The sequence below is a fragment of the Antennarius striatus genome, chromosome 23 (assembly GCF_040054535.1).
Source record: "Antennarius striatus isolate MH-2024 chromosome 23, ASM4005453v1, whole genome shotgun sequence".
In the NCBI taxonomy this organism is placed as follows: Eukaryota; Metazoa; Chordata; class Actinopteri; order Lophiiformes; family Antennariidae; genus Antennarius; species Antennarius striatus.
In genome coordinates, this window is record NC_090798.1 from 8,596,416 (window position 1) to 8,610,589 (window position 14,174).

The 14,174-nt window shown below is 42.0% G+C and overlaps 2 protein-coding genes across 3 annotated transcripts; one reads left to right on the forward strand and one right to left on the reverse strand.

Moving 5' to 3' along the window:
* Positions 1-4,379: 4,379 nt before the first annotated feature.
* arl2 (ADP-ribosylation factor-like 2) lies at positions 4,380-6,251 on the reverse strand. Its single transcript, XM_068307957.1, has 5 exons — positions 6,061-6,251; positions 5,785-5,895; positions 5,223-5,385; positions 5,027-5,107; positions 4,380-4,949 (listed from the first exon to the last, which is right to left on the reverse strand). The coding sequence occupies exons 1-5, from the start codon at positions 6,123-6,125 to the stop codon at positions 4,815-4,817; spliced, it is 555 nt and encodes a 184-aa protein (XP_068164058.1). The 5' UTR covers positions 6,126-6,251; the 3' UTR covers positions 4,380-4,814.
* Positions 6,252-8,991: 2,740 nt separating this feature from the next.
* On the forward strand, positions 8,992-13,991 carry batf2 (basic leucine zipper ATF-like transcription factor 2). 2 transcript variants are annotated; one of them, XM_068307866.1, is made up of 4 exons: positions 8,992-9,337; positions 9,793-9,821; positions 9,963-10,076; positions 11,892-13,991. In XM_068307866.1, the coding sequence occupies exons 1-4, from the start codon at positions 9,316-9,318 to the stop codon at positions 12,933-12,935; spliced, it is 1,209 nt and encodes a 402-aa protein (XP_068163967.1). In that variant the 5' UTR covers positions 8,992-9,315; the 3' UTR covers positions 12,936-13,991. The 2 variants fall into 2 exon arrangements, with proteins under 2 accessions (XP_068163967.1, XP_068163966.1); XM_068307865.1 differs by lacking the exon at positions 9,793-9,821 and having other exon boundaries at positions 8,995-9,337.
* The last annotated feature ends 183 nt before the right edge of the window (positions 13,992-14,174 follow it).

The window sequence follows — 14,174 nt, forward strand, 5'->3', positions numbered from 1 at the left end:
TGTAATAGAACAAAAATATTTATAAATCATGAACAGTAGAAATCCAACAGCCGCCTCCATGTAGCATGAAGATTAATAGAAAGGAATGCTATATAACAGGTGTCCCCAAATGGTCGACCGCGGTCTGCATGCGGACGCGTGATGGTTCTGTCCGGACCTGTGACAACTCTGATAAATTCACGAGAGTGGATTTTCTTGGCACATTTTTACTGACGGTTGCGGCTACCGACAGCGGGCGCTGCTACTAACACGGTAATAGCGCAACTCAGTTCAGCCAATCAGATCATTTGTTTACCTGGTCTGTCTGCGCACCTGAAAGTGAGACAGCTCGCTACCGCTGTGAGTACCGCCACAGGAGCACAGAGGAAGGGAGACAATGAGGACAGCACAGCTCCAAACGAAGGGAGGTTAATGAGGACAACCGCTGGTTAACAATGAGTGGACGGATAAATATATGTTTATTCCTCTGTCGGGCAGCTCAAAACCGTTTTACCTCATACAGTCTGAACATGTAATATTAATAATGTGAAGCGCCACTATGAAGCAAAGCACAGAGCTTTTGCGCAGAATTATCTCCTGGAGTCCGACAAACAAAATGTTCACTAAAGGCATTGTGGATTTTGGGGCGACATAAAACATCTTTTGTTGATTGCACAGTTGCGAATAAGTGCTTACAAGCTGCTGTGACACTGAGGGGAAAACAGAAAGATGAGATGTGTGGAAAAACTCCCAATGTCGGCTTCAACAGCAACCAGAAAATCAGAAATATTAACAGCTTGATGCAGCTATTTAGAGAGCACCATGCATATCTGTGGTGATTGATGAGTTGTAGCTTTTGTGTGTGTCAGGTTCCTTCACAAAGATAAGGAGCTCTTTTCTGAGTGTAACACCACTATGAAACACACAAGGACATACATGCAGCAATAAAAGAGATGCTGACAAAGTCCAGTGCTCTCTTTCCACCACAAGGAAACCACAAGGTTGTGAATATTCCTAAATTTCCCAGTTTGGGATAAATAAAGTATATCTATGTAAGGTGTGCCTGTGTACACCTTGTGGTCACCTTGTATATACAAGTAAATTACTGGCAGCCACATGCCACTTTCTCTCATGAGGAAAGTTCTGTTTGCATTTTTCCCTGAAAGAGCCAGTTTTTATTCATGCTTTCTGAACATGGTAATGTTTTTTTACTTGAAATGTAGGCCTTCAGTTATTTAGGCTGGGATGTCTTTACAAGAAAAAGGATTATTCATGTCTTTTTGCACTTTATTTTTTTAATTCTGAGGTTTGTTTGTTCTTAAATCTAACATAAAGGCTTGAAATGTATTTGCCGGGGTCTACTTTTGTTTATGGTGAGGTAAAAGAGCTAGCTGTACACTCAGTTAAATATCCTGCATTGAAAATTGATAATAAATGATAATGTGGACATAGGGACCGGCTATAAGCAAGAAACGGGACTTGGGTTAGAACCTTTTACTAAGAAGAATTTTTTATAACCGGACCTCCATTACTTTTAATTGAATACCTCTGCTATATAATAAGAAACCTACTGAGACCATTTATCCACTTAAATTTCCTATACTTCATTCTTTGTCCATCATATTTATGTTTACAAAATTATGCAGTCAAACCATGTGAAGAAGAAACAGAAACCTGCAGTGTGTGGATACTGTGATGAGGTCCAGCAATTATCAGGAAGTCCTACTGGAAAATTTCTCTCCATTTCTGAGAAGGTTAGGCTTTGGTTATCACTCAATATTTCAAAAAGATTATAATTCCAATTCCAGAACAGTCAGGATGTATCTCATGCGTATGGTTGATTGTTTAATGCATTCAAGAAAAACTGATTTGACTTCTAGGTCTTTGGGTGAAACTAGATCACAAACACGCAGCTTTGGAGCTGTGACAGTCAACCAGTCACTGAACTTCACCCTTTACATTGTTTTCTAAGGTGTCTCAAATGAGCAGCTTATAACCTGAGCAGGTCACAATCCTTCACCATCTGCAATATAAACGTAATCATTTCATCTCTTCAATCTTAACTACAACCATTGCAGTCACAGACTGCAACATCCCGCGACACCCTTGAATTCAAAATTTTACCCTGACTTACTTGCATAGGTCGAATATCAAAGCTAGTGCTCTGACCTACTGTAATTGATCAAAGCACTAGCTTTGATCTACAGTTTTACACTGGCCTTCCTTGTCTTTCTATCTTACCCAGTTCCTGAGTGTACAAAAGTTAAAATTTGACCTCGACCTAGTTTTCTCAAGGTCAAGGTCATCCTCTCATTTTCATCCTCTTTGCTGCCTGAGTAATGTGCTTTTTGCTTCATCTTTTTATCAGCAACGGGTGTGAAGATATCAATCAAGTTTTATTTATATAGCGCTTAATCATGACAGCAGACATTTCAAAGCGCTTTAACAGACAGAGAAACCCAACTGAACCCTCCAGAGCAAGCATAAGCGACAGTGGCAGGGAAAAACTCCCTCGATGAGGAAGAAACTCCGGGCAGGACCCAGACTCTTTTGGGCGGCCATCCGCCTCGACCGGTTGGGTGGAAAAGAAATCAAAGGAAGACAAGAACAGCATCAGAGAGAGAGACAGAGAGAGAGTGACAGATAGGCCAGATAGAGACAGTATCAATATGGTTAAGGTTGCTAAAGTCAAGGCACAATTACAGCTGTGTGGATGACTGTATGGCGGCACGGAGGAAGAAAGGAAGCAGGACCCCAGCCGATGGATAGTTGAGGGGTGGTACTGGTGGGCTTGGAGGATAAGGTGCACAGCACATGGAGAGATGGGGGTGATACTGGTGGGCTCGGAGGTGCAGGTCGACAGAGGAAGGTCCACGGCGGCTGGGCGGATGAGGGGTGGAAAAGTAAGATGACACCAAGGAAGACAGGCAGCAGGACCCCAGTCGATGGTTAGGTGGGGGGTGATACTGGTGGATGGGAGGTGCAGGTCCACAGCAGATGGTCCACAGCGGATGGGTGGATGAGGGGTGGAACAGTATGGTGGCGCGGAGGAATGGACAAACGAACAGACGGACACACAAACGCTGACAATTACAATACATCATCACTTTGAAGCGTAATGTAATTACCGCTTTGAAGCAGGATGTTAAAACTTGACTGACAACTTCTTTTTTCGGCTTTTCCCTTCAGGGGTCGCCACAGTGAATCAGTTGCCTCCATCTAACCCCGTCTTCTGCATCCTCTTCCCTCATACCAACTACCTTCATGTCCTCTTTCACTACATCCATAAACCTCCTCTTTGGTCATCCTCTAAGCCTCCTGCTTGGCAGTACAAAACTTCTACCAATATATTCACTATCTCTTCTCTGGACATGTCCAAACCATCTCAGTCTGGCCTCTCTGACTTTATCTCCAAAACCTCTAACATGTGCTGTTCCTCTGATGTACTCATTCCTGATCCAATCTGTCCTGGTCTCTCCCGAAGAGAACCTCAGCAACTTCATCTCTGCTACCTCCAGCTCTGTCTCCTGTCTTTTCCTCAGTGACACTGTCTCAAGACCAAACAACATCCCTGGTCTCACCACAGTTTTGTACACCTTTCCATTCATTTTAGCTGAAACTCTTCTATCACACATCACACCTGACAACATCCTCAGAGCAAATACTGCACCTGTAGTACTCTTTTTTGGCATGAATCCACCCTGCTGCTCACAAATGTTCACTTCTGCCCTTATTCTAGCTTCAACTACTCTTACCCATAACTTCATTGTATGGCTCATTAGTTTTATTCCTCTGTAGTTGCCACAACTCTGCACACCTTCCTTATTCTTAAAAATGGGCACCAACACACTTCTCCGATCTTCAGGCATCTTCTCACTATCCAAGATCCTGTTGAATGTTGAACAACCCAGTCAGAAACTCTACTGCCATCTCCCCTAGATACTTCCATACCTCCACCAGTATATCATCAGGACCAACTGCCTTTCCAGTCTTCATTCTAACTAATCTTTGCTACTACCTGGTCCACTACAGCCAGCTCTTCTAGTCTTTGTTCTCTGTCATTTTCCTCGTTCATCAACTCTTCAAAGTACTCTTTCCATCTTCCCATCACACTACTGGCTCCTGTCAGTACAGTTCCATCCCTATCGTTAATCATGTTCACCTGTTGCACGTCCTTCCCATTTATGTCTTTCTGTCCTTCCAACCTGTAAACATCAGTCTCTCCATCCTTACTGTCCAAACTAGCATACAAGTCATCATAAGCCCATTGTTTGGCCTTTGCTACCTCTACTTTCACCTTACGCTGAATCTCCCTGTACTCCTGTCTAGTCTCCTCAGTCCTCTGTGTCCCACTTCTTCTTAGCTAACCTTTCTCTGTATATAAAAAAACAGCAAACAAACAAGACAGCAAAGAAAACTTTATTGACATGTTCCTTAAATGCTAAATACATAATTTCTTGCAAATGCTGTCATTTCAACTTGTTTTACAGATAAATTTCCAGTGACAACTTGGTGAAAAGGTGATTATCAAATTTACAGGAAACATGCTAATTTACTTCATTGAGTAAGTTTTAATGTCATAACTTCAAGTTAATACAACGCTAGTTACTGGTCACTGGGGTTAATCTCCATCGGTATTTATGCTCAACGGTTTACCTCATCTGCAGAAGGTCATGTTTGAGATTGATGAGATTGCTGATTGGTCAGCAGTTTGTGGATGATGACATCACCCTTTGAGGATGCTCCCTTTAATCTTGGAGCTCAGGCTGTGAGAGGATCCCTCTTTAGTGCAGGACAATCCAAAACAACAAAAAAAAAAAAAAACAGGGACGCATTCATTCAGCTGTGAAGATTCTAGACGCAATGTCATCTATCAACCAGTCCACTCCAGCTAACAAGTTCTCTCCTGTTACTGCACTGCAGCCAATGATACACCAGTGATGACTCTTGATCTCATCCAGAGCCAGGGCCTGCCGGACAAAGGTATCAACAACATGAGTTGAAATCAGAAACACAACACTAAATCAAAAACATGTAAAAACCACACCTCTTGTATCGCCTCTTTGGAAAAAGCTCCTGGTAAGTCCTGCTTGTTGGCGAACACCAACAACGTTGCACCAGTTAATCTCTGTATGGAGGAAAGACAGGAAGCAACATCTATACAGATTAAAGATTTAGACACACACACTTAAGCAGTGAAGCCATAGCGTGCTTCCCCATCAATCCAGTGTGTTTCTGGTTACCTCCTCCAGCAGCAGTTTGTTGAGTTCCTGCTTGCAGTCATTCAGCCTGAGTCTGTCGGCACTGTCCACCACCCACACCAGCCCGTCTGTGCTCTCAAAGTAGTTCCTCCAGTAGGAGCGCAGAGACTTCTGACCTCCCACATCCCAGATATTCAGTTTAAACCTGAACAATACAGACAGTGAATGAGAGAGGATTTGGTATTTGACATTAGTGTTGATGTGATGTTTGGACTGTTAACAGAAGAATATGGAGAACAGTGACAGAAACCTGACGTGAATGTTTAGGTAATACAGTAATCAATAATTAACAAATAATTTTTTGTGTGATGAACGTGCCTGCCAGTAGGTGTTTTGCTTGGGATCTGAACCTATTTATACTTTATTTATAATGTCGGGGTGGCAAATTGCTGTGTTGGGTTTTTTAACAGTTATAACTTGTGTTATAACTCTATTCTTGGGTATTCTTGTGCATGACTGTATGTGACTGTGTGTAAGCAGAGGCGAATGATTTCTCTTTGGGATTATTAAAGTATTCATTCATTCATTTTCATTCATTCATCACCCTTTGTGCTCCAGAGTTTTGATATTGAAGCCCAGCGTTGGGGAGATGGTACTGATGTCCTCGCCATTAAACTTCTTCACGATGGTGGTTTTTCCTGCGTTGTCCAGACCTCTGCACGACCCATGTTAAAGAAACACTCACGACATTTACACGGTCCGTCCGTCCGTCACACACAGCAAGGTAGCTTGATACGACAAAAATACAGTAGTTAATGCTAACGTGTAGAAATGCTAACGTGCATCCAGCTTAGCTAGCAAGCTGATGCAGACAGGATACAACATCAGTAGTCTCATCTCCTTCTCCTTCTGCTTCATTTTCTTCAGAATCGTCAGCAAACCCATCGCGACGACGTGTCGACCAACTGTAGTCAAACAAAGACTTAACTATTACTAATCAATAGCTTTGTATGACGGATATTTCGCACCCATGAGGGAGCATTCCGAACCAGGAAGTCTCTTACGCTAGTCCCACCCAAGACAGTCACCGATTGGTCCGTTTGAGAACGAGACAACGTGATTGTTTACTAGATAGGATCACCTCGCCAGTAATTGGTGGGTCACCATTTTAAGGCGTGGCTGTGGTTGAGTGACGCTTGTGAGTGTGACGTTCTGACTTTTCACCGCTTGATTTAAAAAATGTATATAATGTAGATTATTACTTCACAAGATACAACAAGGAACACGAAAACATAATTTATCTCCTGTTCTTTTAATCAATGATGTAACATGCAATAGATAATAGGAATCTCCATGGACTATGATGTTTGCAGATGTCATTGTGATCTGTAGTGAGTGCAGGGAACAGGTGGAGGAGAAGCTAGAGAGGTGGAGGTTTTTCCTGGAAAGGAGAGGAATGAAGGTTAGTAAGACAGTAAGACAGAGTACGTGTGTGAATGAGAGGAACCCAAGTGGAAGAGTGAGGTTACAGGGAGAAGAGATCAAGAAGGTGGAGGATTTTAAGTACCAAGGGTCAACGGTCCAGAGCAATGGAGAGTGCGGAAAAGAGGTGTAAAAGAAGCGTGTACGGGCAGGATGGAACAGGTGGAGGAAAGTGTCAGATGTGATGTGTAATACAAGAGTTTCACCTAAATTGAAAGAAAAGGTGCACAAAACTGTAGTGAGACCAGCGATGTTGTTTGGTCTAGAGACAGTGTCGCTGAAGAAAAGACAGGAAACAGAGCTGAAGGTAGCAGAGATGAAGGACATGAGGGACAGCACATGTTAGAGGTTTTGGAGATAAAGTCAGAGAGGCCAGACTGAGATGGTTTGGACATGTCCAGAGGAGAGATTGTGAATATATTGGGAGAAGGACCAGCCAACCCTGGTGAGGGGCCACTCGCTGCCCACTCACATTTGCATTTGCCAAGCCAAGATAAAGACCAACTTTATTGGTCCCATAATGGAGGAAGTTCATTGTTAAAGTAGCTGAACAATCAGAGAAGTGGGGCACAGTACAAGTGCAGTCAAAGTGAGCATTTAATTTCATTTTTTCAGCCAGTTATGAAATAGTAAAGTACCGTTCCTGATGTTTGACAGGCTACCTTCACAGTGATTCACACATGCTTCACTTTCAGACAGGTACACAGATATATTGTCTGAAATATATTGTCTGGTAAAACTCAGTTCATTCAGCACCTTAACCTTCATGTTATAGAACTTTATTTCTGTTCACCCATTAAAGCCCAACGGGATGTGCTCAACCATGTGACAGATTCAGCTCATGATGCAAATAATCTTCAGACAATGGTAACCATTTCCTATTCCAACAACCAGCCATTGCACAACAAATGTATGGCTCATGGCTCCGCGGTGCACTGGCGTCGTGCCCGGAGTGTCCCCCGCCTCACGCCCTATGCTGCCGATATAGGCCCCGGCTCCCCGTGACCCGCTGCAGTGGATACGGCGGTGGTAATCTGAAGATGACTGACTGACTGACTGTATGGCTCATGTCCACACTATCTAGGCATGCTGGGAAAACAACCCCACTATACCCACTACACACACTTAAGTTCCATTATAGTTTGACTATAGTTTTTTTTTTATAGTTGATTTAAATTAGTTTAAGTAAGACTACCTTCTAGTTTTTTAAATATTGGCTACGATGGGAAGTTTCACTGGAGCAGTTTCTAGTTTTATTAGGGAACAAAGCTCAATCCAAAATCTTATGTAGTTGAATAAATCTGAATAGAGATTTCATTTTAAGAAAGTTTGTCCTCAGATTTTTTTTATTTCTCTGTTTTCAGTTTATATTTGACTAAAACTATATATTATTTTGTAGGTAATGACTACAAAGAGTGTTTCTCGTTAGATTAAGATTTTTCGGCTACTAGTCCTCTTTAACCTCTGGACTATCACTCATCCAAATTGCCTACTCAACAATTGTACCAGCCCACTCAAAATAAATCTGGCTAGAATTCCTCTCATCTATTCAATAAAATAGTGATTGCACATAACGTCACATTAACATTATGTATCTCATGCGAATGGCACATTGTTAAATGCGTTCAAGAAAAACTGATTTGACTCCTACAGTAGGTGTCTGGTTCAAACTTGATCACACAAGGCGATGAAATTCAAACCCCAGACTGTGTTGAGGGGCAAACAGATTTTGAATTGAAGTATTGAACTGTCAATGATAAAGGACTATCTTATCTTAACTGTCAGGTGCCTGAAATATTTTCAACCTTAAATATTACAACTGCTTTGACCTCCATAAATTTAGTGGGTGATTTGCTGAGCAGTGATTTTGACACCTCTTACATCCCTTTTTTACTTTCCTGGAAAGAAATTTAAACATACACATAGTCGAAACCGGCTCTTTCTTCGTTTCCCATCATGTCCTACTGAGAACCAGTGGGGGCTCCAGGATGTGGACTATTTGCTCATTTCTTGGCAAACGCGTTTCAGGAATTTCTCACACGTGGAGGAAACACATCCTTATTTGGTCATTTGGTCCGACTTGTTCCGGAAACGTCTTCTCTTATTTATCCGCAATGATGCGTTCAATATATCGGGAATATTTCATATATTAACTCTTTTCTGAGGACGTTTAACGATAGCAGCGTATTAGGAACTTGTCGGTAAACGAGGTGCAATTAGTTAACGACAAGTTTAACAGTACAACTACAATATGTTTTTCGACATGTCGGTCTCTGGTAGTGCTGAAGATGAACGTCTTTTAAACGACACCAGCTTGTGGCAGTGAACGCAGCACATCCCACCGAAGCGTTGGTCATGAAAAGTGGTGACTTAAAATAAAAAGAAAGTGAAAGTCTGATGACGTTGCGTCACGATACCGAGCCCACCGGTTTCGTAATCCACGAGGCTCACCAGACGAACACTGTTAGGTTGGTGTTCATACGTTCAAGGTCAACAAGTTGTTCCACACGGCGGAGAGGCGCAACTCCTCCGTCTGCGGGAAGGCTGTGCGCATGATCCCGGATGGGTTCCTGCTCACACCGGGCAGTCGGCAGATGTCCCCGTTATTCATGGACACAGGTTGTAAACCCAACAGTCCTGGCTCCCTGCCGCCATGGGAGAACACCCCTGCATCGGTAAGTCCTATATCTAATTAATTGAGAAACAGACCATAATATTACATTTACGCTTATCCACACCTGTGTTTGGTGTAGATAGGTGGAAATTTTCACTTTTGAAAATGTAGGATAACATTTGTGCAAACATCAAACGTAGTAAAGAACTATTAGATAACAGAAATAGGATTCAACCCACATCCCAAACTGGGAAATTAGGATTTTATGACAGTATATGAGGACTAACAATTAACATTACACACATTGTCACTGACAGAAAATGTATTTACATGGGTAGTGTAGAAAGTGAATAATGAATAATTTGCTGTCATGCTTGTTTTGATGGACTTTTATTTAGTTGTATTCAACACATAGTGTTTGACACAATGACAATAAAGGCTATTCTATTCTTAAGATCAGAGGATTATAATTGTCTCGTCTTCAGCTGCTTATTTTATATACTTAATTAATTCCAGAGATGAGGGCCTCCCATCTACGAGTAAAGGTGTGGCAGTATATATCCATCCATCCATCCATCCATCCATCCATCCATCCATCCATCCATCCATCCATCCATCCATCCATCCATCCATCCATCCATCCATCCTTCATTAACCCCAGATGTTTGTTGCACTTGTCTTTACAGAAGAGCGAGGGAGTAAAGACAGGACAGAGAGGGGATAAAAGAAAAGATAAGAACAGAGACTGTGCGAGGAAGAGCCGGAAGAAGCAGACAGAGAGAGCGGACGAACTCCACGAGGTTCACACCCTTGTTTCTGTTTAATTGACTCCTTCAGAGGGTTAGATGCGTGCTTGCAACCTGTTTTATCTCTGCACAGCTTGGGTCAGAACCATCAGAACTTCCTTATTTTCAGAAATTCATGTCTGAAAATAAGGAAGTATCAAATTTTACCTGGAATCTGTTGCTGCTTTACATCACTCCATGAAATAAACCCTACATTTCCTTATTTACATAACCTTTCTTGTTTCTGTGCAGCTAAACAAATAAAATACTCTCCACAATACTCTTCATCATGTTATGGTAGATTAACTGTTAATCTCCATTAATCTGTCATATGTGACGTATACTTTCAGGCCATGAGGCCATCTGCTGTATATAAAAACTGCTTTTCCACATTTTCATTAACTCTGTGACTCTGTTGCTTTCTATCTGTGTGACGGTCGCCCACCGGCTATGTGATGAACATGGTGTGTGTTGCATATGCTCCCAACCTTTTCTTGTAAATTCACTTCTTTAGCAGAATGGCTCTTGTTGCTTTTGGTTTGCACACACAAACACATACACACAGACACACAGACACACAGACACAGACACAGACACACACACACACACACACACACACACACACACACACACACACACACACACACACACACACACACACACACGATTGTCACAACATAACTAGCCTGGTTCAGTCCAAAGGTAAAAACTCATTTACACAAACTAATAAAACTCATCAAATGACAAGTTGGATTAAACTTTAAAATTTAAAGTGAAAGCTGTAATAGTCTGACCCATAATTATCTGTAGAAGACCAATGTGTTGTTTTTATACTCTGAGATTTGTATGGATTCAAATTGTAAATAAAGCAGGTATAACATGTTATTAAGAAGCTATAGAGGTGCTAGCTCATGTATTTTGATAACTTTTAATACCCTGAGGGAATATAGTAATCAGTATATCTGTCACTCTGTACATCTGTAACATGTTGGGGTTTTTTTTTTGCACAAAGCATATCTGACAAAGTTCAAATTTGAACATGTTAACATATGATTCGTCATATACGATTAGAGTCGTGAACAAATCTTGATAAACAAACCTATAAAATGCGCTATAATACTCTCTTTAAAACTATATGAAATCCAAACTTGTGCTTTTATATGCTGCTCCTAACCTTATCGTTGAAGGATTTCTCCTCCATCCTGCTTACATTTTGCTCGATCACCCCTCCTACATTTATTTATTCTTCCTCTTGCTGGGTGGATAACTCTGTACTTATGGTGTTTCTGAATGGCTGTGGATGTCTTCTTTCACTTTCTGTGCCGGTTCCTCTCTTTCTGTTCTGCTCTCTGGGGGTCATTCAAGCACGTTTCAGAGAAGCATCATCACCACAACTCTTTTGATCACAAAGATAACAGATTCTAGGTAATGAAGTCAAAGGGTCAGAGTGATCTTCCTGAAAGCAAATACTACCCTTCTGAGTTTTGCTAAGCAGGGGTTCAACTTTTTTTTTTGCTCACTCTCTCAACTTTGTTCACTCTGCCAACTAACTTCTGCTGTGGTTCTGCCAGTTCAGGGTAATATTTTCTTCCAAGTTCTAAGTTCGGGAACGTTTCATCTGCTGGTGTACTTTCTCCTCTAAAGCACTCCAATAGAACCTCAAAGAAGAGTGTCATCAGTATTGCTTGGTTGTAGAGTTAGTCCAGTCAATGCAGTTATTGTTTGCGATTTTTCTTATGATGAATCAACTAATTGTTGAATCAACTAGTTGTCTTTTTGTTCTCCACTGCACCCAATCACACCTCTCCCGCTTTCTCTTTTCCTGCATAGGAACTCCAGCATCTAGAGCACTCAAATTCAACCCTTCGAAAGGAGATTGCCTCATTAAAAAGAAACCTCCACCAATACACAATGGTTCTGGAGGGTCACAAACACTCCTGCTGCCTCCGAGAAACCCGAACCACCTGCAGTGCAACAAACAATGAGTCAGTTTCCCCCTCTGCAGACTGTCAGTTGAGATCCAGCCCTCGCCAAGCCTCAGCTTCTTCTCAAGTGCATGCTGATTTGCGCTCTACCTCCTCAATCCACAGCCATAGTCGTCAAAGCAGTGACTGTGTTAATAGTCCTCGTCTCACCCTTTTAGCTCCTATATTGGACTCATCAACCAGTTTGTCTTCTGAAACCTCGGTTACGTCCAGCTCTTTCTCTACTCTCCCAGTGTTCCATTCTTTGTTCAGTGATGATCCTCCATCCATCACCGTATCAAGTCAGACAGATGTCAAGCACCTCTGTGCCAGCTCTCTCAGCACAGATGCTAAGTCTCAATCTGGGCAAGGTGCCATTCTTGACTGTTTTTCAGTGTCAGCAAACTCTTGTTTCTCCGTAATGAATGACTCTCTAATGAAACAAGACGCAAATTTAATGGCTCCATCAAATGCCGTGCCGCCTCATCATGTAGCATCAGAAAACACAGGTCTAGCAGCCCATGGTTGCCCCATGATTGGCCAACGGCTGCATCAAAAACACTTCGCAGGGAGTCCAGACAATTCAAGTCACCCTTCTTCACATTCACCTCCAAGTTTTCAAGATCCCTTTCTTCACTGTCTTTCAATACCTCCTCAAGTGGATCCGGAACAGCTTCCTGGTTCTGCTTTTACTGCGAAGCCAAGTTTGAATGAAGACACTAGCCCCCATCCTGCATCTCTGCTTTCCTTACTCACCATACCAAGTCCATTTGATGCGTCTGAACCTACGTCTAGTAACTTGGAAGGATCCCAGCACCAATCCCTGACCTTATTTTCAACACTGCATAATACCACAGGAGATCTCTCTTTTTCTGAGCTCCTAGAGGACAATGATTGGATATTACAATAAGTTAGATTCTAGATTATAATATACATTAAATCTGTAGATATGAAGAATGTATAAAGAAAGATTAAACCTATTAACCCAGAGTTGGTGCACTTGAATATGAAATGAATCCGACCTTTTCAATTCTGATTGGTTCCACTTCCATATCTGATGTGAACATTTACATTAGAACGCATGCTGCTTTCTCCCACTGAACACATGCACTCACACCAACATTTTGGAGCAAGTATCCCAGCAACACTAGTTTTTTCACATCAGACAGTAAAAGAAGTTCATGCCTTGTTTTTTATTGTTGTTATTTTTGTGATTTAATTTGATTTGTATTTCATTTTTGCTGTTCAGCACAATTGTTTTATCGTGGGGTCTTGGCACAGATACGTTCACACTGAGGACAGATTCACAGGTGAGTGTAAACGATCATGAAGACATAAAGATTAGTGCTCCCAACCTGCATTTTAGGGGACGGTGTTTTTCCTTGGAAGACAAAACCGGTCGAGTTCATCCGTGACACAACACAGGGTAGGATGTGGAAGAAGGGAGGATGGATGGACGTAGGCGCACGGCGCTACGCACGCCCTTGTACCGATTATACTCCCAAAGTGTATTTACAGTAGGTGAGACCTGTGTGAGGTGGCACTAGGTGAAAACACACAAATACAAAGGTCATTCAGCGGAACATAATGTGTGACCGTGAGGAGGAGACCGAAGCGATTCCACGTTTTTGTTTTTTTGTTTTTTAAATAAAAGAAAGCATAAGCAGGTAGAGAATGGAACAATGGATGGTCAAGAGAATTCCATTCCTGCATACAAACACAAATATGTTCAATTCTGATATGAAAGGTGGCTTGAAAGAAGAGATTTTTTGGAGGCGCGGGGGGGGGGTTGTGCAGGCAGAAGCGCAGATAAGCGTCAGAACAGCGAACGCAAGGCTAAATCTCAGCCAACCTCAGTTCGTTAGAGGAGCCGCAGAGGAATTGGGATTTATGATTTGACGTAAACCACGAGGCGCGTTTATTTATAATTAACTGTGTTTACGAAGCGAAGCCATGTCACATAAATATAGACAAATAAATAAATAAATCCTTCCTATAGCGTCATCTGCAGTGAGAACTCTTTCCTTGCACCACCTTTAGGGATGAACAGCCACACGGCACAGCAGAGTGACAAAACATCCGGCCGACCCCTTCAAAATAAAGCGTATTTACGAGACCTTTCCAGCACTGAAACAAGTGGATCATGTGA

Excerpts from the sequence above, each read along its gene's own strand:
- arl2 (XM_068307957.1), bottom strand. The coding sequence starts at position 6,125 with ATGGGTTTGCTGACGATTCTGAAGAAAATGAAGCAGAAGGAGAAGGAG. Across the intron at positions 5,386-5,784 it reads AAAACTCTGGAGCACAAAGG|GTTTAAACTGAATATCTGGG; the intron begins GTGATGAATGAA and ends TGTATTGTTCAG. Across the intron at positions 5,108-5,222 it reads ACAAACTGCTGCTGGAGGAG|AGATTAACTGGTGCAACGTT; the intron begins GTAACCAGAAAC and ends TCCTCCATACAG.
- batf2 (XM_068307865.1), top strand. The coding sequence starts at position 9,215 with ATGATCCCGGATGGGTTCCTGCTCACACCGGGCAGTCGGCAGATGTCC. Across the intron at positions 9,338-9,962 it reads GGGAGAACACCCCTGCATCG|AAGAGCGAGGGAGTAAAGAC; the intron begins GTAAGTCCTATA and ends TTGTCTTTACAG. Across the intron at positions 10,077-11,891 it reads GAGCGGACGAACTCCACGAG|GAACTCCAGCATCTAGAGCA; the intron begins GTTCACACCCTT and ends TTTCCTGCATAG.